Source organism: Myotis lucifugus, unplaced genomic scaffold (assembly GCF_000147115.1).
Source record: "Myotis lucifugus unplaced genomic scaffold, Myoluc2.0 scaffold_48, whole genome shotgun sequence".
Classification (NCBI taxonomy): domain Eukaryota; kingdom Metazoa; phylum Chordata; class Mammalia; order Chiroptera; family Vespertilionidae; genus Myotis; species Myotis lucifugus.
The window spans coordinates 2,847,764-2,875,599 of NW_005871096.1; the positions used below are offsets into that span (position 1 = coordinate 2,847,764).

Below are 27,836 nucleotides of genomic sequence, written 5' to 3' on the forward strand. Positions count from 1 at the left end.
CCTCCACGCCTTGAAGAGGGCAGAAAATTCTCCTGTTCTGATCATCAGTTTCTCCGACCAGAATGCTTGGCTGCTTTGCAGAATTTCCTCTCCCCAGCCCTATTATCACTTTTGTTTACATGATTTAATCATTTAAAAGATTTTCTTAGCTTTAAAATGGCCTGGGAGGGTTGGGGGGTGGGTAAGAGATCAACCGAAGGACTGGTATGCATGCATATAAGCATAACCAATGGACACAAGACACTGGGGGGTATGGGAGGCTAGGGGAAGGTCAAGGGGAGAAAAAAAAAAGGATACATATATAATACTCTTTGTAATACTTTAAGCAATAAAACAATTAAAAATAAATAAAAATAAAAAAGAGTAGAAGGAAAAAAATAAAATAAATTGATAGCCCCCCCAAAAAAAAAAAATAAAATAAATAAAATGACCTATTTTAATTTCATTGAAAATGTCATTAGTCTCTGGGGGGAAAAAAAAGTTCCTAAGGTATACCTTTCATTCTCAGAAAGGAGCCATGCGAGGAAATTATCGTTTCCTTTGCTTTGCCCCCCCTTCCCATCCCGCCACTGAAAAATGAAAAGAAATTCCTAATTGAGGCCGGGAATACTCCATCTGCTCTGAGGTCACTGGGTTCTGCTGCTCCCAAGGGCTCTAAATCATCGTCCATTAGTCTGCTTCCAGCGCAGCCCTGAGACCAGAGACCCCGGCGTGGGGAATACCACTGAGAAAGTAATTGCAGGTAAATGATTTATTTTTTCCTGGTCTAATAAAACCAGGAAGGCCAAACACTAAAATTCTTAAAATGTTCAACCCAGGCCAAAGAGTAACTGAAGGCACAATAGGCAGTTTACAAAGGGGCAAGACTTCGAGAAACATACGTGGTCTGTGAAGTTAAAGCAGAAAGGGGCTTTAAAGAGAATCCAGGAGTTGGATTTTACAGGCTGAGGAAATGGAGTTTGCCAGCTAAAGTGACACAGGCAGAAGTACACAGCTCTGTGGCGATGCTGGGTGTGTCCACGATTCTCCCTACTCTACCCACCAGCCCTCTCAGTGGATTTAGACCCGTGTCTCAGAATCCTTCTGTCAGTACGGTCCCATCAAAGGTGCTGTTACCACGAAAAGGTTAGGAGTGAATGAGTTTGGCACAGCCATATAGAGATGCATCACACACAGTAGCATCTTAATTATTTTTTTAAATATGTTTATATTGATTTCAGAGAGGAAGGGAGAAGCCAGAAACTTCAGTGATAAGAGAATCATTGATGGGTTGCCTCCTGCATGCCCCCCACTGGGGATTGAGCCCACAACGCAACCCAGCAGGTGCCCCGACCAGGAATCAAGTCCTGACCTCCTGGTTCATAGGTCGATGCTCAACCACTGAGCCACACCGGTCAGGCCACAGTAGCATTTTAAAGGCTCTGGGAAGTTGCAGCAGGGCAGGCTCTTCAGCGTTGAACTTTTTGAGGCTGGACCATTCTTCCTTGGGCACCTGGGAACCCTGCCGTGTTCTGCACAACCTTCAGAGACGGGGGGGGGGGGGGGGGGAAGCCTGCAGCATGTGGAAGGTGATGTGTTGATAGAATATGAGATCTTGAATATTGGAATGACTACACATTTATTCAGAGGAGAAAGATGAAAATATTGGACTAAAACCTTATTCATATTGTCATTATGGAAATGGTATTATTCAGGAGCAATCTTCTATGCTTTAAAACCAATACTGAACGTGATTGGTTGTTTTTATACGGATTTGCTACCGATAATGTTGCCAACGTCAACTTTATTGAACTCAGAATACTTAGTTTAAGTTTATACCTTCTGTTTGTTTTCCAGGACACCGTCATTTATGACCGACTGGCAGAGACTTCAAAATACAAAGAAATTACCCTAAAACATTTAGAGCAGTTTGCTACAGAAGGTGAGTGTACTATTGTAATAAAGCATGATTAAATGTTTTTAAAGTCATAGACTACCGATATCCTGTGGGATCATTGTTATTATTTTACTTAGAGATTCCTGAAGCAAGATAATGATTAAAGTTGATTACTTACATGATACTATATGCTATTTCCACCCATTATTTTTATTTTGCTTTCCTGTATTTATTAAAATTTTAAGAAACTTTGTCCCTTTGGTGTAGTAGGTACAGGACCTATAAATTGGTCCACTTTCGAGAATCGGCACTATTTACAGTTTAAATATTTGACTTTGTATCTCAAGCAATAAAGAAGGAAAAGAAACGAGAGGCAAAGAACTGGGTATTCTAATCTGAATAAAAAATAGAAGAAATGAATAAACCTGTATAACCTATTAAAATAGTTACTCAATTCAGTTTCAACTCGAGAGTTTTCTGCGCACACCAGCCTCTGTGTGAGGCCTGAGAATCTGTGGTAAACATACTCGGTCCTGCTTCTCCATCCTATGGAAACGTGTGATCCCTGGGACAAAACAGTGCATATCCTCAGGGAGCTGATCTAGGGTAGAGGAAAGGAAGGGAGAGTCAACCAATACCAGGCTCAGTTATACAAAATCTGTAGAGTCTTAACTCTAAACTTAGTGTAAGTTGTTCGAGTTGCATCTAACCTCCCATCTAACTTTCACTCTTGTCTCGGGCTGGAACCCGTGCCAGTGGCACCAAGCCTGACCCCGGATCAAATCCCTCTTCCTCTTAATCCTAACTGTGAAAAGACCGGAATGTTTCAAAGCACCAGGCTTTGAAAAGCAAGGACATAAATAACCTCCCGATTCTCCTCCAAAAATGCGAGAACATGGAGAGACTCACGTCCATAGCGTTCAGATTCCTTCAGGCGCAGCCTCCGAGGGCTCGGCAGGTGTAACTACCCAGCATGCAGCGCAGGCTCCCAATCAGTGGAGCATCTTCCCTCTCTGGTTGTGATGTTAAAGACATGCCAGCACCCAGACAGTTCAAATGGGCATGGCCTCCGCCTCCACCCCATTCTTCCTGGCCCTGGTCTGAACACGCTTCGACTGCACGGCTTCCCCACAGTAAGTCTCCAGCCAAGTTTCCGAGAGAGAGAAACATGTCCTAATGTGGCCCCAGAGATTTCAGTTCCTCTCGGTGATCGGGCCATAGACAGCCCTGCTGCTTTCTGGGACAGCAGAGTCCTCCGGGCACTTGACGTCCTGTGTTCTTCGTTTCTTGTTTCTGACATGTTCCCCGGCCATGGTTTATTGACCCGAGATGACTAGCACCTAGTCTTCTGAGAGGTCAGTGAACCTGAGCGAGGGCCTTGTCTTTTCGGGAACCTGGTTAACTGCATTGGTCATGGCTGACAGGCTTTGACTTTTCCACGGGCTGTTTCCGATGGTTTTTTCGTCACTCATTCTGTTTTTTTTAAGACTCTTTATAACTACAAATTTATAGTGGTAAAAAGCAATAATAAATACAACCCTGTCCCAGTGAGAGGAAGGTGGCTCTCCCAGTGGACCTCATTGGGGTCTCTCTTCCTCACTTCATAAGCATTTAGGAAGCCAGTATGATGAGCTTGCCACTGTGCTCAGAACTGGAGTTATAGATACGGAAGGTCCCTGCCCTCCAGGAGCGCTAAGCTAATATAGGAGAAAATAATAATAATAATAATGAAACATTGTCATTCACACCATAGCAGTGTTTGGGGATTTCTGACCAGGATTGGAAGGGGGGGGCGGGTGTCTGGGTGAGAGGAGGATGCTTTAAAGAGGTGATTTTAAGAATTGAGTCTTAAAGTAGATGCAAAACAGACAGTGGAAGTGGAAGAGAATTGGAGAAGGTGTGATGCAGAAAAAGTGACGGCGAAGGCCCTGGTGTGTAGGAAGTGAATGGCAGAGAATGGGGTTGAAAACAATTGCTAGAGGGTGAGTGAGCCAGGCTTTAGGGTCTGGAATTCTTTCTGGGGAACGAATGAAAGATCTGGGAATTAAAATCAGGGTGCCAATTTTAAAGGCTAGGGAAATATTAATACACATTTACGCTAAGGTTTGTCATTCTTGAATTGGACTTCAACATGTTGCAATTAAATCAATGTTTCCTAAATAAGACATTGTTAAATAAAAATGGAAGGGTCAGACTCCTGAATAAAATTTTATTTGGTGTTGAGGTGCATGCTCCCTTTTTCAGGGTTAAGAACTTTATGCTTCGCTGTGGCTGAGATTTCAGAGAGTGACTTTCAGGAGTGGCGAGCAGTGTACGAGCGCGCGTCCACCGCTGTGCAGAACCGGCCGCTCAAGCTCGAGGAGAGCTACGAGTTAATCGAAAAGGTGCGTGGAAGGCTGTTCTGTTCATATAGAACATGTGGTTTCCAGGAAACTCCCGTCTTCACTCGTGGGGCTAATAAAATAAAAACCAAAGTATCTCTGACACCCCACTTACTGTTGAATCTCCTCTAGTCTAAGCACTGACAGATCTTAATACCAGTTAAGGTTTTTGCTGAAAAGTCTCTGGAATGACTTTGTATGGATCTTTACTCATGACACAGTTGTGGAGCTAAAACTCAAAGGTAGTTTAGTCTAGCAATACTCCTTGCCTTGCCGTGTATGTATTCCATTGCTTCTGCATCACCCAAGGTACGTATGCCACACTCCACGCACACGGACATGCACATATGCACGCAAGTGACATATCCATGCATGTGTACAGATAGTTAATGAACGTGTATAATATGTAATTCAAAATAACAGAGTAAATATTTGGTAGCTAATAATAAAGAATGTGTCAGCCAGTGTTCACTTTTATGCATCCATCATTTCTGTCACAACTAAAAATACCCGCATTTTTCTATCCAACCAACCAAGGCTATTCAGCCCAAAAGTGATGGATACGCTATAATTGATACTGTTTAAGTAGAAAGAAATCTTTCTTCCTTAATTAATACCAACAAACATTTTTACATAGTACTTACTATGTCCCGGGTGCTATTTGTAGCACTTGAATCTATTTAATCTTCACTATACTGCTTTGAGGTAGGTGCCATTAATTATCCCAACTTTACAAATGAAGGATCAAGGCAACAGAGAGGTTAAGTAATTTGGCTGAGATTACACAGTGCATAAGAGGACAGAATTCTCACTCTGGCTCCAAAGTTCATGCTCTTAGCCACACAAGCATCTTCATTCTAACCTTTAACTTTACATTAAGTAACTTCCTAAGTACATTATTCCCTCAACTGTACTCGTGTGTACTGTGTAGAATGAAGCTACCTGTTGGTTACAGTTTATTGGATCTTGCTTTCAGGCGAGTAAAAGCCAGCATTTCCCCCTCCCACTCCCCGTGTGCCCTCCCCTCTAGGAACGCTCATGCTCCAACTGCAAGCGGTTTCTCTGTTGGAAACAGTTGCTGTCTGTGACTCTAGATCTCGTCCTCCTGTCTCCTCGGTGGATGATTACTTTATTTGTTTCTCCCTTATATTTGAACTGTAGATGTGCACACATACCAGGAGGCTTGTTACCAATCAACTTATTGAATTTCTCTTTTTTTTCCTAACACGCTCATATATGATTATGCCTTTGGGGTATTATGTGGTGAAATAAAATAATATTTTATTGGTGAGGCCATGACCATAATCTCTTTCAATCTCGTCAACCAAAGTCACATGTCTTAAAGCACTAATGGTATTGATTTGTAATCTTCTGCTTTTCTTACTCTTCAAGAAGTAAAGAAATAAAGCTTTACCCTGTTTGGAAATTCTCCTGTCTCCTTTTCTACACAGCCTGAAAATAAGGTAGCCAGCCTTTTCCCACATGCTAGTGAGATAGCATTAATAATCAATAAGTGACAAGAAAATATTTGAAGATGGATTTTAGATATTAAATGGTGTTTCTATGTGCAGCATACTGTAGGAAATTCTGGAATTGAATCTTTAATCTGGATGTCCCATAATTTCTAGATTAGATTTTGTAGGTTAAACAGTGGTCATGGTGGTGTGGTGTGTGTGTGTGTTTGTGAGTGTACGTGTGTGTGTAATACCTGTTTTTAGAAGCCTTGTGATTTCCATCTTTAAATGAAATAGATGTTTCACCTTTTACCAGCAGATGGCGATGGTGAGTCACATTGAAATTTAAGTTGCCTGGGGAAATCCATAACGTATGTGTGTATTTTTAGTTTACAAATACAGAAGCCTCCCTGACCACTGCCTCTTACCTAAAATAAATGGGAAAGGTAATTTATAGCTAATTCCTCTTTAGTTCGTGATAAGCTCTGGTCTCTAAGTTTTACGGAAAAATCTAAGACCCAGAAAGCTTAAGGTTGCCTGGTTCAGCCAGCTTGTTTCAAATTAGGACTGGTTTCCTAATTCATCCCTACCCCTGAAACCATCATTTCATCCATTTATTCAGAGCAAGTGGTTAATAGATGTTAGTTACCAGGGATGCACACGCAAATCAGCAATACACAGTATGGCCCTCTCAGCAGCTTCCTTAAGGGTGTCTGAAGGGGGGAGGCGTGACTCGCAAACTTGATCCAAAGGAAACTTTCAGACAGGTGGCCGCTTTTGAAATGAGCCTCGAAAGATTATTTTACCAGTTAAAGGGGAGCAGAGGTCCTTTTAGGAGAAAGAATAGGTACAGTGACAAGGAGGGAAGTCTTTGCAACTGAGAGCTGATTTTCTGAAAAGTGCTTTTCCCAACCCTGATCGCGGTGGTACCTCTAGAGCCAGGTGATACCATGTCTTCATTAGTCTGAGCTCCCGTGCTTTGTTAAAACCAGCCGGGCTTCGCATTCAGTGGGATCGCAGGGCAGTGACTGCCACCAAAGCCACCTAGGGAGGCAGGTCTCAACCTCAGACCACAGACCCTGCTGCTGCATCACCCTGGCTTACACGTAGCTCTCAGTCTTACCATTCATCCACTGGCTTCTTCCTTGGCTCTTTTAATGGAGACATGTTATATAATCTTTTTAAATATGATTGGACTCGATTTTTTATGTAGAACATAACAGTGGCCTTACCACATTAGATAGTAAATTTTAAACTGACAGTGCTTTGCAAATCTCTCTCTCATCCCATTTTCCAAACAAAATATTGCCTGAATCATTATACACACACACACACACACACACACACACACACACACACACCAGTGCACGAATCCATGCACCAGGCCTCTAGTATGCATATAAAATCTTTAGTTAATCTCTTCCCACCCTCCCCCCTTCCCTCTGAGATTCATTAATCTGTTCCATATTTCCATGCCTATGCATTGAGCATCTGCCACCTGGTGGTCAGTGCGTGTCATAGCTACCAGTCGAATGGTCATATATATACTAGGTGTACCAGTTAATAATGTGGATTTTTTTCAATAAATGGAGTTACACATATGTTGATATATATACGATTTGATATGTATGCTATTTTGTTGTATTGACAACAAGCTTAAAAACTTCATATGTCAAATTTGCTGAAGGTGTTAACATCATAGATATGTTTACGCTTAAAAATGTCGAATTTCATCCTAACCAGTTTGGCTCAGTGGATAGTGTGTCAGCCTGTGGACTGAAGGATCTCAGGTTCGATTCCAGCCAAGGGCATGTACCTTGGTTGTGGGCACATCCCCAGTAGGTGGTGTGCAGGAGGCAGCTGATCGATGTTTCTCTCTCATTGATGTTTCTAACTCTCTATCCCTCTCCCTTCCTCTCTGTAAAAATCAATAAAATATATTTTTTTAAAATGTCGAATTTCGTGCCAAAAAAAGAGCATTTGCAGGAAGTTTTAATTCATTATTTTGAAGAAAAAGTGATCATATACTTCGGGAAGCTTATGGTGAACATGCTCCATCACAAGATAGTTGTGAACACTGGTTTAAACACTTTAAAAGTGATGATTTCTATGTGAAAGACAAAGAACATCCAGGTCAACCAAAAAAGTTTGAAGACCAAAATAACAAGCATTCTTGGATGAAGATGCGTGTCAAACTCAGAAACAACTTGCAGAAAGATTAAGCGTTGCTCAGCAAACAATTTCTGATCATTTACAAGCAATGGGAAAGGAAAATGGGTGCCACATCAACTGAACGAAAGACAAATGGAAAACCAGAAAGTCATCAGTAAAATGTTGCTTCAACGGCACAAAAGAAAGTCTTTTTTGCATCGAATTGTGACTGGCGATGAAAAGTGGATTTATTTTGAGAATCCCAAATGAACAAAATCATGGGTTGATCCAAGTCAACCATCAACATGGACTGCAAGGCCAAATCGCTTTGGAAAGAAGACAATGCTCTGCGTTTGGTGGGATCAGGAAGGTGTGGTGTATTATGAGCTTCTAAAACCAGGTGAAACCGTTAATACTGATTGCTGCTGACAACAAATAATCAATTTGAACCATGCTTTGATCGTGAAATGACCAGAATGTTCCAGAAGACACAGCAAAGTAATTTTGCTTCATGATAACGCACCATCACACACTTCAAAACCAGTTAAAGACACGTTAAAAGATCTTGTCTGGGAAGTATTAACCCGCTGTATTCACCAGACCTTGCTCCTTCAGATTACCACTTGTTCCTAATGACGGCACACGCACTTTCTGAGCAGCACCTCAAAACATATGAAGAAATGGAAAATTGGGTCTCTGAATGGTTTTCCTCAAAACAAGAGAAGTTCTATTGGGACGGTATCCACAAATTACCTGGAAGATGGGGGAAATGTGTAGCTAGCGATGGACATTACTTTGAATAAAGCACTTTTGATGTTTCTCTTGAAATTACTGTGTTTTCTTTGATTACAAAATCTGCCATTATTAACCAGTACACCTAGTATGTAACAGCTAAAAGTAAGGCTGTTCTGCTTAAAGAGCGGAGAGGCTCAGAGAAGCCCACCTTGTCTCCCTTCCGCCTCCACCTTGCCCTCATCGTGGTTCATGAGCACAACCCTGGGGCTCCACTGAGCACAGCTTACAAACCTAATACTATCCCGTCTGTGTGGGAAGTGTGTAGAACATGTGCTTCTCAAAATGACTATGGACATCTTCCCTCACTTTTCAGCAAAAGTCAGAAATATGGGGTGTTTCTGAGCCTGTTTGAATGAATAATGCAGAGTGCCATTGACTTGTTCATGGAATGTCATAATAAAGACATTCGAAATTTGAAAGGTTTGTAGAGCTTTTCCTGAAAACAGGAATATTTTTCACATGTAAAAAAAGGAGTGAAAATTTTGTAATGTGATTAAGGTTGTACTTTTAAACCCTCCTGTCTGTCTTATCCCTTCAATGTTTGTTCAAACAAGTAATTCAGTTCTTAAAATAACAGCCTTGGGGTCTATAACTTTTAGCATAGCTGGGGAAAAATGCAAATAGGCCAAAAACATCTGAGAAGATACTGACATTGTCCCTTGGCTCAGTGCTTTGTCGCTTGCAAGCACTAGAATGCATTGAGGAAAGAGGACTTGGGGAGGGGGAGGTCCTCGGATATTGTTATCCCTATTGACGGTCACTGTTAGATGAGAAGATTTAGGACTTTCACATTCATCTATAAAACTTCATCTCTGCTACAAGGTGGGACGATCTGGGCACATTTCGATGGTAAACTTTTCCGAATTTAAAAAAGAATCCTCATGCTATGGATTATTTCAAGATGGTACCGAACCATCTTGTTTCTGTTACTAAATACAGGCCAAGAGGTGACCTGTATTACCAGGAAGGCAAAATTATTCAAGAACAAGAATATCGTTAAAATGTAAAACAGGTTATTAGCGTCGTATCAGGTACTTGAGGCGTCCTGGCCCCATTTTAGAATTGTCGCATCCCCCTGGGTGTGTGGATGGTAACACCTCTTTGTCTCTCTCAGTCACAGCTTGAGAGAATTTACAGTTGTCTCATGCTTTCCCACAGCACACTTGAGCTGTTTTCCTTCTTTAACCTTATTCTTTTGAAAGATAATTAATGTCTTTGGACTTGTAACTTTAGATTATGAAACCGCTGTTGTGTTGGTCTATATTTTTAAAACTCAGATTTTTTTTTGAAATTAAATTAAGCATTCATTTATTTGTTTTTGGTCAGGAATAATATCAAATAAGTAACCGAATAATTATGAAGCTTTTTGCTTCAATACCAGTGGCTTCTCTGTAATTTCTCACCTACTTTGATCTGCCATTTTACATTTATTCCAACATATTTCTAAGATGTGTAGATTTCCACCCTCATACTGTACTGCTGGGTTCCTTTGAAAATTAATGGTACAGAGGGCTGTGATCTTCCTGGGAAGATACCATAATTAAACCATTGGTTGAAATACGAAGGTATGCCTTCGTGGTAAATATAGTCTTTGAAAATTTTGTTATATTTATTTGCTTCAATAGACAAATTCAATTATATCTTTAGCATTGCATAAATTACAAATTAATCACTTCTCATGTTTATGAAAGCACAACAGAGCAGAGAATGAGATACTAGACCTGCCTAGATTGGGCAGTGACTGAAGCAGTATTTCCTCGGATAAAGTTCTTCTTTCCTTTTCTGCTGTGTTCTGACTGCTCCCCTGACTAGCTGTCCCCATCTCTCTCTCTCTGTCCTCCGGCCTCCCTATTGCCTGAGACACAACAATATTAAAATTAGGCCAATCAATAACCCTATAGTGGCCCTTACGTGTTCAAGTGAGAGGAAGGTTGAATCTATTCAGCAGACTTCCTCGTTTTCTCATTTTAAGAAATGGCCACAGCCACCCAACCTCCAGGAACCACCACCCTGGTCAGTCAGCAGCCTTCAACACTGAGGCAAGTCCCTCCACCAGCAAAAATATTATGATTCACCGAAGGCTCAGATGATGTTTAGCAATTTTTAACAATAAAGTACTTTTTCATTAAGGTATGTACATTGTCTTTTCGGACATAATGCTTTATTGCACACTTAATAGACTGCAATGTAGTGTGAACATAACTTTTATATGCACTAGGAAACCAAAAAAATCATGTGGCTCGCTGTATTGGAACATTCACTTCATTGTGGTGGTCTGCACCCTAACCTGCAATGTCTCCATGGTATGCCTGTAATCAGAAGGCTGTATTTTGGCATCATCTAGCTGTCCTTTGAATCAGATGGCAATACTGTGTTTTACACAAATTTTTTTAATTTATGGTTAAAGCGTGTCCTCCACTAGAATGAGGCTTCGTGAGGGAGGGACTGTCTTTATGGTACTCATTTCTGTATCGTTAGTGCCTGCTTCTCTGGCCTCTGTTAATCACTGAATAAATATTATACAGATAAATGAATGATTCAGGTAAATGATTTGTTCAGAAGCTACATTTATTTAGTAGGTGCTTGCTTAATGGAAGCCTGATTCCTGTTACTAATGTAGTTCACGCTTTCTGTACATCAAGGATGTTGGTATCAATGTGTTGTCACTAAGGATTAATTTAGGGATATGTTAGCCTGGCTGGCGTGGCTCGGTTGGTTGAGCATCACCCTGTGCACCAAATGGTTGCCAGTTCTATTCTTGGTCAGGGCATACACTTGGGTTGTGGGCCCGGTCCCTGACTGGGGCACATACAGAAGGCAACCGATTGATGTATCTCTCTCTCCCTCCCTTGTCCCTTCCTCTCTCTCTCTGAAATCAATACAAATATACTTTTTAAAAAAACATTCAAAATGTAGGGATGTATTTGAAAAGGAGCTAATAATTTTCAAGAATGCATTCTATAGAAATTTAAACTCGATCATTTAAAAAACCTGTCCCTCACGTTATGCCATATGTGAATGTGAGAAGCATATAGTGAGAAAGATTCAACAAATGGCCAGATGCACTTCAGGTTCCGTTCTGGGCCCTGGGGCACAGCAGGGGAAAAAGAAAAATCCTCATGGTACGAGATAGGCCTACACTTATATACTGAAAATATAATTTCAGACAGGGCTTAGTGCCCTGGGCACTGAGATTGGGCATTGAGGTAGTGATCTTTTTACATTATTTCCTTTACTCCTCCCCAAAATATGGTCAACACTTCTGGGATTTTTTTTTTCAAGACTGCCTTGATGTGGCATAAGATAGATCAACCACTACGCTCAGCGTGACTAAATACAACAGTGTAGTGCCCTTTGCAACACGTGGCAGCCAGTGGTTTGGGGGATTCCTAAAGAAACCTAAAACTTAATGGAAAACAGGACTTTCTTGAACATTTATGACTGCCAAGTCCGCAGTAACTTCTGTATTAGAATGGAATGCTTCTTCAGATAAAAGTACCACTTCTAAGTAGCTGCAAATATCACTTTCATTTGTACTAAAAAGTGCCATGTACTAGATGAAAATCTGCATGATGTACTGGTGATGTCGTGGTTTAGCATTCCAGTAGTTTCCTGTTTCACTGTTTGCTTACGAACATTTGCAGTCTGTCAGCTCGTCTGCTAATAAGACCTGCAACTTTTTGAGCATCTACTAAGCTCCAAGTCCTTGGCTCTTTACCCTGATTGTCTCGTTCAGGGGCCTCTAGAATCGGATACACAAGACGATCCACTGGAGTGAGCAAGAAAATGTTATAACTTCTGTTTCAACTTCTGTTTCTGCTTATGTGTGATGTCATCTTTTTTTATAATTTCTGTTTTTGCATTTTTAATGTAGTATATAATTTATTAATAACAGCACAAATATGTTATACAAAAATATAGCAGTGTCATAAATAAGTACTCAACATTTTTTCCTAGCATACTGTTACACACACACACACACGGACACAAATCTTTGAGAGGACTGATCTAATTTCATCCTCAAAACAGCTTTCTTAAATTCGTGTCATTGGCCTTCACTTGCTGATGGAGAAGTTTTTAGGTAAGTTAAGTTACTTGCTGAAGGACACATACCAGTGGTTGGCAGAGTAGGGATTCAAATCCCAGCTCTGTCTGAACTCCATGCTATTTTGCCAGCTGGGTTTAGAAGAAAGCAAGAATGTATGTAAAGCAGAGTAGATATGGAAAACAGAACCTGACCAAAAGTGTAGCTGTGTGATCCCTAGGTGGGCCCTTGGAGGGCGGGGGGCATTGACGAGTTCAGGATACATCCACTTAGCAAGGCAGCCTAGCCTCTGTGTACTCCGTGTCATGGGATGTACTCCTGTCCTTTCAAATGAAGCTGGAAATAGGCTCTTCATAATTTTCTCTCAACTCGTCTCTAGAATCTTCTTGTTTAAAGTACTTAAGATTTCCTTAGAACTCCAATCCCATGCTTCTCCCTGCTGGCCTGAGAGATTTCCTCCTAGGAACGCTTCGTGGTAGACTTTCCGCCCTGGGTATTGCTGTCTTCTCAACTCAGATAAGATGGATGTGTTGTTTTTGCAGGCTACACCCAATCGCCTCTCAAATCCTGATTCTTTTCAGCTGGGTGTGTGAGTTCTGGCTTTGTTTGGAAAACCCTTAGCTGTGTGAGAGTTCAAATATAATTTCTATGGTTCAAAAAGCACCAAGTTAAAGCCTACTTCTTGGCCTTGAAACACTTAACCGATGGCGGGCCAATGAGCCCTTCCAAACTTTTAAGGCTCTTAGTCTTCATGTACTGCCATCCAGATTAACCTGAAAGGAAAGCGATATGAGGTTCTCTCCTTTGAAATTAGACCTCGTGGTTGTGCCAAAAGATGTTGAGAGGAAAAAGCATAAGGGTGAACGATGCCCAGTGGAATGCAGAGCAGAGGGGAGCCCCGAACTGACTGCGAATCCCACAGCCACCAGCACATCCCTGTTCCGGGGTCACCATATCTTAAAGCTAAAGAGGTCTCAGTAGCCTCTGACATGGTCGTGTGGCCTCCAGTCTTCCTAGTCCAACCCCAGTGGGCCACCAGCGAACCTTCTGAAACCTAGGTCTGATTCTGTCCCTCACCTTCGAGAATTCTGCCTTAGGTGCCCTTTGCCTTGGGATCCTGGGCATAGCACACACACCCTACCATTTCCCTTCCCTGCCGGCTTCTGCAGCCTCATCTTTTCCTGACATATTACTCTGAAAAAGTTTGGCATGACTGACCCCGTTGCATCTCAGAGCAACCCCATTAAAGCAGTGTTACTTACATCGCCACCACACCTCACTTTCACTTATTGTTTCCATATTGACTAGATGGCAACTTGTCAAACATAATAGGCTTTTGCACACCTCTGTCTGTGCACATGTGATTTCTCTGTTTGGAATTCCCTCCCCCACCTCTCCTGATTGCGTGGCCGACTCAACTCTTCCTTTAGGACTGAAGGTCAAGGGTTAGCTCGTGTTGGATGGGTTTTCGAGCCACCCAGACTAAGAAGATACTCTTTCCTGTGTTTATCCTTTGTAGGCACAGACGATTCTGTGTTTACTTTGAAGCGAGTGTGTCACATACAGCAGTGTGATTATTTTTAGGGGGAGCGGTTTCTCTCTGGTGGTAATCCTGTGTGACAGGGAAGGAGGCTCTGTCTGTAGTTTAGGATTGCCAGGAGAGGAAAGAGAACTGGGCCCAGAGGATCTCAGGCCAGGATGGAAGGGGAGGGCCTGCCCAAGGGAATCTCCATAGCAACCAGTCAGGATGGAGCCCAGCGCAGAGATGGGCTCCTCTCTAGCATAGCATTCTGCATCAGGGGGTCTGCAGACTCCACAAGGGCCAAACCCACCCACTGCCTATCTTTGCAAATGAAGTTTTACTGGAACACAGCCCTCCCCATTGGTTTACAAATTATCTCTGGCTGTGTTCATGCTAAATGACAGAATTTGAGTAGTTGCAGATGAGAAAGTCTGGCCCTCCAACCCTAAAATATTTACCATTTGTCCCTTTACAGGAAAAAAAAAAAAAAAGAATGGTCACTTGCTCTAGAGAGCAGTTCTCAGAGTTCAGTTCTCAAGCCAGCAGCATTGCCACCATTGCACACCTACAGGCCTCGCCTCAGACCCACTCACTGAGAAAGTCTGAGTGCAGGGCCCACCGATCTCTGTGTAATCAGCCCTTCAGGTCATTCAGAAAACCGCCAGTCTAGTAACGTGGGCTTAACTACAGCCAGGCATGCGGGGTCTAGGAGAAACAGGTACCAATAAAAGGCAAGGGGATACAATCAGAAAACAGGGAGGGGAGCAGATGAGGATGCAAAGAATCTCTAATGATGCCTCTGAAATACAAATTCCATGAAGGAAGGAACTCACTGTTGGATCCCATATTGCCCTGTGCTACCTGTGTGTGCATTTGCGAGTGAATGAATGCGGGTGTGCAGGCGCGCTTGGGATGGAGCCAGTCCCAAAAGGTGACTCTGAGCCCGCAGGTGGAATCGGGGAAATAGGTGCACCTGGCAGGTGTGGCTCAGGACTGAGGCTGAAACCCATTTGTAGCAAGAAAGTACCACTGAAGACTGAAGAGCAGGGGCATGTCTAAACACCGGATGATTTGAATGAAATTCTGACTTTCATTTAATCTCAGTTTCACTTCCCAGCCCTGCCTTTGGCCGGGTATTGGTTCTGGGGATTTTGTTTTTACCATCATAGCTCGTCTGTGCCTCTGTTTGACCTTAGATAATTGACTCAAACTTCCCAAAGCTATTAACTGAATTAATAAATCTGAAGCCCTTAGTGTCTGGGACACTTCCTCCAGTAAGGAAATAATTTTGTCACAATCTCATTTCATGGTGAAAAAAAGATTACCAAATATTACTAGTACTTTATTCCAGTGGTAAAACTTTGCTTATTGGTATTATTCCTTCATTTGTCTTTAAAGAAACTTCTGCCACACTGTCCATGTTGCAATCTGAAGCCTAAGTTGATATGAGTTTATTACACTTTTTCCTCATTTAGCATATATCACAAACTTTTTAAAAACCAAAAAGTGCTAACAATATTTGCTGATATGGAAATAGGTCATTTTGAGGTTCTGTTATTTAACAAAATATCCATATGTTGGGGAAAAAACATATTATCTAAACCCATCTTAATACATTTTACTATACAGTTTTTAAGTACTCTTGTGAAGGTTTTTATACTCACTAGGGTAGCTATTTTACATTTATATGCCCTTTTTTAAGAACTCTGCATATATTATGAACATATGAAAGAGAAAATAAGATTATTGAGGGCTTTACTAGGTGAATAAATATTATTTCATGATTTTTCAGTGATAACTAAATCTATATTATGTCAAGGAGTCATCAACCTGAAACTTTAATAACTTTTGGCGGAGTGACATTTTGAAAGTAAAATTAGTGTTTGGGGTGTTTTTTTTTTAATTCCATAAATGCCATGGGAATTTTATCACGTTTCAACACTTGCTGAATATGTAATTCCCATAGTGCCCATTAGTGGCCATCTGTGTAAGGTAATACATGTTTGGGATGAAATTGATTACGGCCTAAACACTCCGGTGTTATGATCAGGAAAAGCACACAGAGTTCGCGTCTTTTTTCTAATGATCATGGTGGGGCTAAAGATATGAATTTCCAGAGCCAGAGCAGCCTATCACTCAAGATCCTAATCTCACCATAAGGGACACCAGGGCCAAAGGAAAGGAGATGGAGAGACTTTCACTAAAAGCAGTAAGTGCTGTTCTCGAGGAGCTAGTGGGATAAAGGGGGAAATTAACAGGCGTTGGAACATAGTATTTCCTTTAAAGGCATCGAAGGGAACCCAGTGCGGTTTCATGAATATTCAGACTATTTCATTACCTTTTAGAAATTCCTGTTGCAACCACCAACACACCTCAAGGTTAACTTGTAACTTTAATCAGCATATACGTTGCTGGTCCAACCCCCTTGGTCCTTTATATTATTTTTGCCTGATTTGAAAATCGCTTTCTTTTTAACTGTGCAAAACAGGTGCTTCTCTTCTTTCAAATATGTTTTCAATGTCATCTCCTCAATGCATTTTATTTTTATTAGATGAATACCGGTGTACTTCCTGAGCTCATTTATCTATCCCCTTAGAGTAGAGCAAGAAAATAGACAAATATACCTGTTTATATCTTTCTAATGAATGTATTCACACCTTGGCTCTCACATTATCTACGTATCTACTGGTGAAACATACTACAAAAAAATGATTTTTTGGTTTAGAAAAATTTGAGAGCTTTCGTTACTGAACTGTCCCCATGATCATCTGAAAATCTGATCACGTCTCCATAGAATATGTGGCATTTGAAATTCAGCTATATCTTGATCGCCCCTGGGATGGAGGCCAGAATGACTTAGGTTCCAATGCCCTGAAAGTGCACAAAAGAATTGATAGAATCATTGTCTAAACATTGAAATACAGCCATTGTGATGTTGGCGTAGTTGATGCTGAGCTGCCCTTCCTTTTCATTGTTAAACTTCTTGATGATAATTATTCATCAGGTTATGATAGATTTCAAATCTGTTTTCCATTAGAGATACCAAAATAATACTGTCTCCTTAAAGGAGGAAATTTACCTTCCTGTCTTATATTTTGTATACTAAGAAGTCATGCATCAAGTGCTTCTAATAGTTGTAGAAGTTATTTGGAATATATTGAAAAGAAAATGGTCTAGAGTACAGCAATACTTAATAACATTTGGATTTGGGTTGGGTTTTTTTTTTAGCTTTTTTTAAATGTATCTTATTGTTGAAAATATTACAGATGTCCCCTTTTTATCCCCCATTGCTTTTAGGGGGATGTGTTTTTAGTAGCTGCCTGCTTTTTTTTTTTTAACTGACTTGATTTGCCCCTTGTATAGTGTGTTTGTTGTGGCTATTATTTTCAGAATCTGTTTCTTAGCTTAGAGAGAAGTAAGGTAGGACGGGTTAGCCTCAGTCTCATGCCAAAAGCACTGGATGAAAATCAGGGATCCTTAAGAGAGAGAACTCAACGGGCTAGTTGGAATTTACACCAGAGTCCATGAATTACCATTAATCTTGTTTTTAAAAGCATATGCACACTTCAGTGTTTTGTTCTTAGAGGATCTAAACTGGTTTTCTTCAAATGTTTACCACTTATTTTCCCAGAATCTTCAGCTACTTGGAGCTACAGCCATTGAGGATAAATTACAAGATCAAGTGCCTGAAACCATAGAAATGCTCATGAAAGCAGACATCAAAATCTGGATCCTCACAGGGGACAAGCAAGAAACTGCCATTAACATTGGTAACTCACCTAGTTCAGACTTTAAATGTGATGCTTTTAAACAGCGTGATACATTATAGAAGATAAATTAGAGATATTTCAAGATTTGAAATATTTGATACTTTAAGAAGTCCATATTTATATTATTGGGCTTATCTATCAACTTATGGTCCCAGTGCCTCTTTAAAATTACAGTGGTTATATATCGTAGCTCTTGTAACCACATAATACCCGTTCTCCCCTTTGTATCATTGCCTACCCCCATTTTTTATCCACAATTGGCACGTGTAGATAACATTTCCGCAGTTATCTGTGAAAGTCTAGAAATTGGGATTATGGCAGGTGGTGTATTGATGCTTGTTTATTTGACCAAAGGTTATTTCTGAGATGGGAATAAGAAGGTTGCCAGTTTCCATTCATTTTTTGGAAACAGGTTGTTAGGCTGCCATAACATCTCTCGAGAGGAATGTATTACATCAATTAATTCACTTTATGTTTGGACATAGGACACTCCTGCAAACTTCTGAGGAAGAACATGGGAATGATTGTTATAAATGAAGGCTCTCTTGATGTAAGTACAATCCTATTTTTAAAAAATTCTTGAACAACATAGTCATCTTGTAGTATTTTATAGATAACATTTCCGCAGTTATCTGTGAAAGTCTAGAAATTGGGATTATGGCAGGTGGTGTATTGATGCTTGTTTATTTGACCAAAGGTTATTTCTGAGATGGGAATAAGAAGGTTGCCAGTTTCCATTCATTTTTTGGAAACAGGTTGTTAGGTCAGGCTGCCATAACATCTCTCGAGAGGAATGAATTACATTAATAAGTTCACTTTGTGTTTGGACATAGGACACTCCTGCAAACTTCTGAGGAAGAACATGGGAATGATTGTTATAAATGAAGGCTCTCTTGATGTAAGTACAATCCTATTTTTTAAAAATTCTTGAACAACATAGTCATCTTGTAGTATTTTATATTCAGACTAGAGGCCCGGTGCACAGATTCATGCACCAGTGGGGTCCCTCAGCCTGGCCTGTGGGGATCGGGCTGAAACCAGCTCTCCGACATCCCCCGAGGGGTCTCGGATTGCGAGAGGGTGGTTCTCGGGTGACACACCCCAGAATTGGGCTCCTTCCTCTCTGGTTCCAGGTGCATCACCCAAGAACCGAGAACCGCAACTGCCAAGTCACCGCAGCTCAGCAACTCTTGTGTTGAGCATCTGCCCCCTGGTCATAGCTACCGATTGGATAGTCATATATATATATATATATATATATATATATATATATATCTGTGAAAATATTTTATCTTCCTGAGGTTAAATGATACCTTATTACTACAGTTCTGCTGTGATGTAATGTGCACTGTTTGAACCATGTTGATGTAAGTAGATTGCAGCTTCATGTCTGACAGCTGCAGGAATTGCTGAATGTGAGGCCAGAAAGCTGCTTCACAAAAGCATCATGGGAGGAGGGTACCAAGTGATTGCAGCTGGTTCATATCTATCTGTATATTGTTGATATAATATTCTGCTTTAGATTCTGGTGATACTATTTATACAGGGATGGGCAGAAGTAGGTTTACAGTTGTTCATATAGAAAAAGGCATGCAAGTTACTATTATTACAATAGCTTTATTAGCTGTGTTTCGTGTACTCACAACTATAAACCTACTTTTTCCCACTACTGTATTTTGCTTTTAAAAAAAGTGTGAACACTATTGAACAACACAAAATAACCATTGCTAATAGGAAAGTTTGGTTTTTTAATGTTGTATCTTCTGGGCTGTAATATAAATTTTATGGAGGTCTTTTTTCACGGCTGTGATCCCCTGAATTTGTATTTGAGGAAGGAGGAAAGATTTGTTAGGTGCACAGTGTAAAGTAGACGTTGACAAAGAAATATGTAGGTCAGATGACCTGTAAGTATTTTATAGTAAAGGTGACAATTTGTAACTTAAGGTGGAAGACAGAACAGGAGAGGTGGTTATACAAGTGCTTGAAATAGTCATCATGTCACAGAGAGCAGAGCAGAGAAAAACCTTAAAATCCGAGGTGTTGGTGAAGCTGTGAGGCCAAAGACAGAGAAGGATGGTGAAGAGGAAAATGCTTAGAATTCGGGTATAGAACAGAAACTGTGACAGAAAGAGCTGACTTCTGATTTTTACATTGGAATAATTATCGCTTCCTTATTTATTCTCAAAACAATCCTTGTGATGTCTTTCCCTTTCTTGTGAAATCTTTGAGCAAACTTTTAAAAATGTTTTTATTGATTGATTTGAGAGAGAGAGAGAGAGAGAGAGAGAGAGAAAGCATCTATTTGTTGTTCTGCTTATTTATGCATTAATTGGTTGATGCTTGTATGTGCCCTGACCAGGGATAGAACGCCCAATCTTGGCACATCAAGACGACATTCTAACCAACTAAGCTACCGAGCCAGGGATCTTTGAGCAAACTTGTTGCCTGAGGAATAATATGTGTTTTTGCAACCGTGAAAGTTGCTTATGCCTTTAATTATTGGAGAAGTACTTTTTGTGAACCAAGCTTTAATCTTAAAAACACAAACCAAAAAAAAAAAAGCCAGCCTGCTGTTAGAAGACTTTCCTTCATATTTTTTCATGCACTTGGCCCCCTGCTAGGCACTGGGAACACACCACTAAACAAAACATGGGGACACCGCCCCTTAGAGCTTACAGCAAATCCAGTCTCCACCCCAAATGTGTGTTCATTTTGGTTTATTTATCCAAGTTACTATGTTGTGAAAAATTATGACTAAGACAGCCCAGCCTTCCAAAAGCTTATAAGTAATAAGGGGAATAAAATGCATACACGTGACAATACAAAATAGGTATGTAAATAAGATAGATGGTTTGCTATGAAAATATTGTGAAGTTTAGGGAAGGATAAAGTAAGTAGCATTTAGTTAGATAGAGGTGAGTCATTCAGTAAGGAGGGGGTACTTGAAGCAGAAAGTTATTGCAACTAAGTTCATATGTGGGGCATGAAGGAAGAACATTGAATTTGATTACAGGATTGTAAGTGGGGCATGAAGGAAGAACATTGAACTTGATGACAGGATTGTAATCTTTAAGTGTTCTTGTTTGAAGAAATATAGGCACATAATCTTCTATAATAATAAAAGAGTAATATGCTAATTAGACCAGATGTCTTCCGGACGTCCTTCCTGAGTAAGCCGGGGCACAAGGGAAGCCAGCCTGGTCCTGGGTGCTGGAGGGAAGCCGATGCCAGCAAGGGGAGCGGAGGAGGAAAGCCTACTCTTGCATGAATTTTCATGCATCGGGCCTCTAGTTGAAGTTATAAAAAGAGGGAAAAGGATAGATGACAAACAATGTATCTTCCAGACTTGTACCCAGTCCTCCCTGGGGACAGCCACGAGTTCCAGTTTCCGGTGTGTTTGTGCAGAGGTGTTCTGCCTTATGTGTATGCCTGTGCGCACCTCGTCTATTAAATTACAGCGTACTGTTCACACTGCTTTCTACTTTGCTTTTCATATTTTTGGGTGAGTGTCCCCCAAAAATGTATATATACTTTGAATGATTATAAAGTTAGTGTTTATTAGCATATAGTTCATTTTCAGAATTTAAAAGACTGCAAAAATAATTTGTCAACACCTGTTTTCAAACTGGCACTGCTGATTAAGCAAAGCAATGGAATCGCAAACATCAAGAATCGCTGTTTGATGTTTTTGTGCCCTCCATTGGTCACCTGTTGCCAGTTTTGTACCATAAACTTTTATCTTGTATGTATCCCCATAAAAAAAGTCTAGTGGATAAATTTTCTTTGTTCAGAGCTTAGTCTGGCATCACCCATTATTTCAAATCAGTTAGACCTGAAAAGGAGTGAAAATTATGTGTTGCCTGCTGTTAAGGTGTGTATGCATGTTTTTGGGACACCCTGTATATCTTAGCAATTGTTGTGTAACAGCATGTGTGAAGCTACCTAGTTCTTTTTTTAATGGCCGCACAGTATTTATAAGGCCCCTGGAAAGAAATGACCCAGGGAGCTGAAACTGGAAAGGCCGGCTGAGGTCAGGAGTGGAGAGCTGGGCCCGGTTTGAGAATTTGCCCTCATAAGTGAGAGGGCAACTTCATCAGCCTCTTAAAAGAGGTAAGATGTGTGTGAGCAATTGTACCCTAAACTTTATCGAGTTTAGAAGGGCAGGGAGGCATGGGGCGCAGGCAAAGGACCAGGATGGGAGCTCGGAAAGAAGACATGAGGGCACCAGTGCCCAGATGTGGTGTGAGGGACGTTCAGGGACCCCTGTCCCACGCGGTCCCTGGAGAAGGAACCGTCCAGGTGGTTCCAGAGCTGGGCTTTCTGAAAACCTCAGTGGAAGCGTTCCCACGGACCTGGAGACGGTTGGGCCTTGGTCAGCACCATGGGTCATACTTGGGACACGGTGTTTCTGACACTTGAAGGAAGTCAGAGGCGGGCCCTGTGACGCGGAGGCAAAGGCATGACGAGCCACGCCTGACTTGACACGTGATGCCTGTTGGCTGGCCTTAGGCTCCCACCTTTGCAGAACATGGTAACCTTGCTTCTTTTGTTTCCAGCCGTTTCATCCTTTTTCTTCAACTCTTGGATAGACATGTTCTTTAAGTGTTCTGAGTATCAGGTAAAGAGTAATCTCAAGGGGAAAAAGTGAAATGCCAAAAATATTCCATGTACCGCATCATGTGTTGTTAAGACAGTGGCTTTTATTTTTATTTTGAAGTTTCCAAGAAGGTAACTCAAAAGTCATAACCACCTCACAGGTATCTGCACCACCTATTTTTCCTGGAGGAGGCAGAGATGGGAGTCTCCCGGGAATACTCAGTTTCACTGAAAGCAGGGACCCTGGGTCTGTCTGTTTGGTTTACCGTTCTCTCAGTGCTCAGCAAATTGCCGAGCACATAGTAAGTACTCCATAAATATTGGAGAAGTCCGTCTCTGAGTCATTTTAATTAGGGGCTTCTTTAAAAAAAAAAAGGTGTATACCAGTTTAAATTTGGTTGTAATCAACCACGTCTGATATCCTATATAATAAAACCCTATATGCAAACCAATTGAACAGCAGAACGACCGGTCGCTATGACGCGCCCTGACCAGTAGGGGGCAGACACTCAACACAGGAGCTGCCCCCTGGTGGTCAGTGTGCTCCCACAGGGGGAGCACTGCTCAGCCAGAAGCCAGCTCACAGCAGCGCTAAGGACCCCTTGGGGGATATCTGACTGCCCTACAAGAGGGTACAGGCCAGGCTGAGGGACTCGCCCTCCCCCTCCAATGCACAAATGTCATGCACTGGGCCTCTAGTTTAAAATATAAAGTGATTAGCAGTGTCCTTTGCAACTTTAGTGACACTTGGGGTGGAAGATCACAGACAAACCCTATGGCCGCATGGATTAACACTGATTTGTCCAGCTGCAGACTGCCAAGCATTCTAGCTCTGCTGTCTGGGGGAGGTTTTTCTCCCAGGGAGTTAAGTGGGGACTTTACAAACCCGGCTGTTTAGGGTCAGACCTGCTGTGGGGCACTCATTTGCTTCTCAGCAGGAAAGGAAACATCACTTTGCATAGCTCCCTCAGATCTGATGTCGTAAAACCCGAGGCTGAGTTTTCAGGCAAATCATTAGATGTGCTAGAATGCCCGTGGGTTAATCGTTATTTATTTTTTCGTTGCCATGGAAAAGAAGAGCATCCTATGTGTGCACATTGGGCTGATGGTAATGAAATATGGGACTGCCATTCCATCAGCAAAAAAGAATAATTAACATTTAGGTAATAAACTTAGGGACGCAATGTCTTAGGAAATAATATAATGGGAAATAAATTGTGGGTGTGTGTTTTGTCAAGTGACAGTTCTAATGAATGTATTCAAGTGATTCCATGAAATAACACAATATTTAAGAGCGCTGTTCTGCCCTCACTGGAATGGGGACCCTGGGCAAGTTGAAATCAGATAACTTCTCTGAAGCCGTTTTGCTGCCTGTAAAGTGAGGATAATGTTACCCTTGGCACACGATTAGTGCAGGACGTGGCACATAAAAACGAGATGAATCTTTATAGAAAAATCATATTTCAATAGCTTGCAAGTTGTTTTGCATAATGATCTTTTTATTATGAAAAGTATATTCTTTTCCCATCTTTTAATTTTTTCTTAAGAAAGCAGGTTATAAATGCAGATGCTTTTGCATAAGTGATGCATATTGCAATGAACTGTTTAAATTTTCTACCAAAATATTATCTCTAGTACTGTGAAAATTTTAAAGCTGAATCTCTTTTATTATCTTGAAATTGTACAAATAAAGTATCATCTTTAAGCCTCCTAGATTTCCAAATAGAAAAGCCTTTCTCCTGGCGGTGATAGTAAAAATAAATCTTTGTCTTCCCATAATCCAGCTCATCTCAAAAAAAAACCATTTGGCTTTTTAACTTTCTCATTTTGAGTTTCAATACAGTTATCCTCCTTCTTGGAAAAATAATGGCTGTTCAACGTTTTTTAAAGCCTTTAAATAAAAATATAAAACCAAACTACATTGAAAATACAAACAGAATGGAAGTCTTGGTCCACAGAGATACGGAAATCTGACCTTTTCCTCTGCCCATTCAGCTCCTTTCATAGCAAGAGCAGCACAATGCCCAGGAGCAAAGCTGGGTGTTCTCACCCCGTTACCTGCAAGGCTGGTGTTAAATGTTGCACAGTCAGCAAATGTGTTTCTTAGAAAGTCGATCATAATTTTTTAATTTTAGAAAGTAAAAATTTTATGAAGCATCATTAAGAATCATCTAAAGTTAATCAAAATCTGTTAGATACTTATCTATAATAATCTATAATAATGAAAGCATAATATGCTAATTAGACTGGACATCCTTCTGGACATTCTTTCGGATGAGCTTCTGGACGAAGCCAGGGCTGCGAGGGAAGCCTGGGTCCCGGGCGCCGGAGGGAAGACAGTGCCGGCAGCCGGGGGAAGGAAGGCCTACTCTTGCACAAATTTCGTGTATCAGGCCTCTGGTAATACATAGATAATTTAGGTAATTTGTATAATTTTTTGTCATGCTACTTCGAACCACTTTTTGGGGGCTGGGGGGCCGGGTTCTGATTATTTTCTTGATATAAGAAGATTTCCTTAAGGTCTAAAATGGCAGGAATGTCATATTAGTGGCTTGAATGGGTACATTGTATTTCTTCCCTAACTCCACCAGGCACTTCTCAGAAACCCCTTCCACTTAATGACTGGATCCAGGAGATTGTTCCAGCATCTATTTTATGGCTTTGGGTTGTCATACAGTAATTTGTTCAAACAAATTTGCTTAAAGTCTGTTAAAACTGGAAACATCTAGAAATGTGAACTAGGAACAAGGGAATCTCATGTGACCCGTCTTTACCTCCCAGTGTCTACTTAGCGCCTTTCAAAATGTTCTAGAACAGTTCTGTCAGGATTGGGTTTATGTTGCATTAAGGACTACGATTATATTTAGTATTCAATTCCCCATAGCATCCCAACTCTGTAAATCTCTGTTAATACTCTCAGGTGACTCAAAATATTAGTTTTGGAAGGCCTGATTCATTGAGATAGCTCGGGATTTTACTATCCTCATCTGTTGAGTCTGAGATGGGTGGGAAGGAACATCATTTCTTTTTCTTTTTTCTTTTTTTTATATTTTATTGATTTTTACAGAGAGGAAGGGAGAGAGATAGAGAGTTAGAAACATCAATGAGAGAGAAACATCGACCAGCTGCCTCCTGCACATCTCCCACTGGGGATGTGCCCGCGCAACCCAGGTACATGCCCTTGACCGGAATCGAACCTGGGACCTTTCAGTCCACAGGCCGACGCTCTATCCACTGAGCCAAACCGGTTTCGGCGACCATCATTTCTTAAGCTACTAACTCTTTAAGTGCCAGGACGGCCTTTCTTGAGTCTTATATGCTCAGTCTCCTTCCTCTAGCATCTCTTTCCTATGGACCATTGTGGGATCTGCCCTGTGTGCTAGGGCTGGCTCTTAAATCCATTCTCCCCATTTTTACCTTCTCCTTTCTACTGTCTAGCTTTCCTGGAAACCAGGAAAAGGACAAGAGAGGACAATTATTTACCATACTAGAGGCCCGGTGCATGAGAATTCTTGCACTAGTGTGTGTGTGGGGGGGGTCCCTCAGCCTGGCCTTCACCCTCTCACAGTCCAGGACCCCTCGGGAGGATGCCCACCTGCTGGCTTAGGCCCGCTCCCCGCAGCTGTCAGCCTGGTTTGTGGCTGAGCCGAGTTCCCCTGGTGGGAGCGCACTGACCACCAGGGGTCAGCTCCTGCATTGAGCGTCTGCCCCCTGGTGGTCAGTGCGTGTCATAGGGACCAGTCGTTCTAGATCTGCCTTTAGGGTCAATTTGCATATTACCCATTTTATATAGGATAATTATTGAATCCACAGGAATGATGGTTAAATATGTATGTAGAGAGCTTGGAGAAACACATTTCCTCCCCTGAAAGTCAGAGCTTCCAATGTTGCCAAGGTTAACTCCTGAGAAGGCCTTGCCCACCTCTCCTGGTCACCTGGGCACCGTCTCTGCTGCTGCTGACATGCACACTCAGCCTGCGAAGGATTCAGCACCTCATCCTGGGAAGCAGTGTACGGATCCCAAAGGAAAATGCAGGTCTCTGACTTCCTGTGAAAAGGAAACCCCACACCCCTGCAGGGTTCTACACATTGCTGTTAGCGTCATAAAAATTAAAATAATTAAAAAACAAACACTAGCTTACATTTATGAAATACTTAATATTTGTACTGGTACTGAACTGAGGACTTGATAGGGACAATCACATTTCCACTGGAAACATTAATGAGCAGATCCTGTTATGGCCTCTATGCTAAGTGTCACTGAGGGTGTATCTAGGTCATCGGACTCCAGAGACTAAGCAAATAGATATGCCTTGGCCTCAGCCACCAGCTACTCTTCTAAAACAAGAATAATAACATTTTCTTTAGGGTGTTGTGATGATCAAACAGAGCAATCCATTTTAAATACTTAGAAACAATGCCTGGCATTTAGTAAGCACTTAAGAAATACAGACCATTATCATGCTCATCATTTTTATTTTTATTTTAGCATTATTATTCCAAGAGGGCAAGAGTGAGAGTACCTTAATGCCATCTGCTTTAAGAGGTGCTTTTAAACAGCCGCCTTTTCACTCCTTAAATTGTCTCCTTAATTGGAGACTAGAACCCCAAGTGAGCCCAGGTTTGCTTATGGATACCAGTGTTTCCCCCCCCACCCCACTGATAGCTTTTACAGAAAATGAATTGTTAGCCACATTTCATATTAGCAAGCATAAGAATATATATTTTTCAACACCATGGTAAAAGGAAGCCTTTACGGGATTGTTCACTTTTTTCCTAGCCGAACTTGATTTTCTAACACCATGTAAGCTTCAAATATAACTTACAGAACATTCTTGACGTGAATGGTGAAGTTGTCATCTGTACCCTTTTAAGTTCGACGTATATGTATTATGCAGACAGACCTCGCCGTTTGGGGACCAGCCACCGTTGAGCGGCCTCTGAAAGGAATCCAGAATAAGCACGTAATTGACTCGACTCCAGAAAAGGGGGGGAAACAGAACTCGGGCTACTTCAGGTTTTGTCTCCATATGTCCCATGAGTCCAATCCAGTGCATTTTGTGTTGCTTTGAAAAGTAGTCTAGGCAGGTTTGAAACCACACTGAGTTTCCCTCCGCCGCCAGCATTGGGGCTTTCGTAGTGTGGATTTTCTCTTACTGTTACTAACAAAGCTGTTTCGGCTTTTGTGGCTACATTTTAAGATCTTAGTTTAACTTTTAAGTTGCTAATGTATCGCTGCCAGAAGC

At 41.3% G+C, this 27,836-nt stretch overlaps 1 protein-coding gene across 1 annotated transcript in view; it reads left to right on the forward strand.

Moving 5' to 3' along the window:
• ATP8A1 (ATPase phospholipid transporting 8A1) overlaps positions 1–27,836 on the forward strand; it is a 207,296-nt gene that overhangs the window by 101,170 nt on the left and 78,290 nt on the right. The window contains 4 exon segments of the mRNA XM_023753617.1: positions 1,837–1,921; positions 4,121–4,260; positions 17,856–17,994; positions 18,480–18,544. Of these exon segments, the coding sequence (XP_023609385.1) occupies positions 1,837–1,921; positions 4,121–4,260; positions 17,856–17,994; positions 18,480–18,544 (429 nt within the window).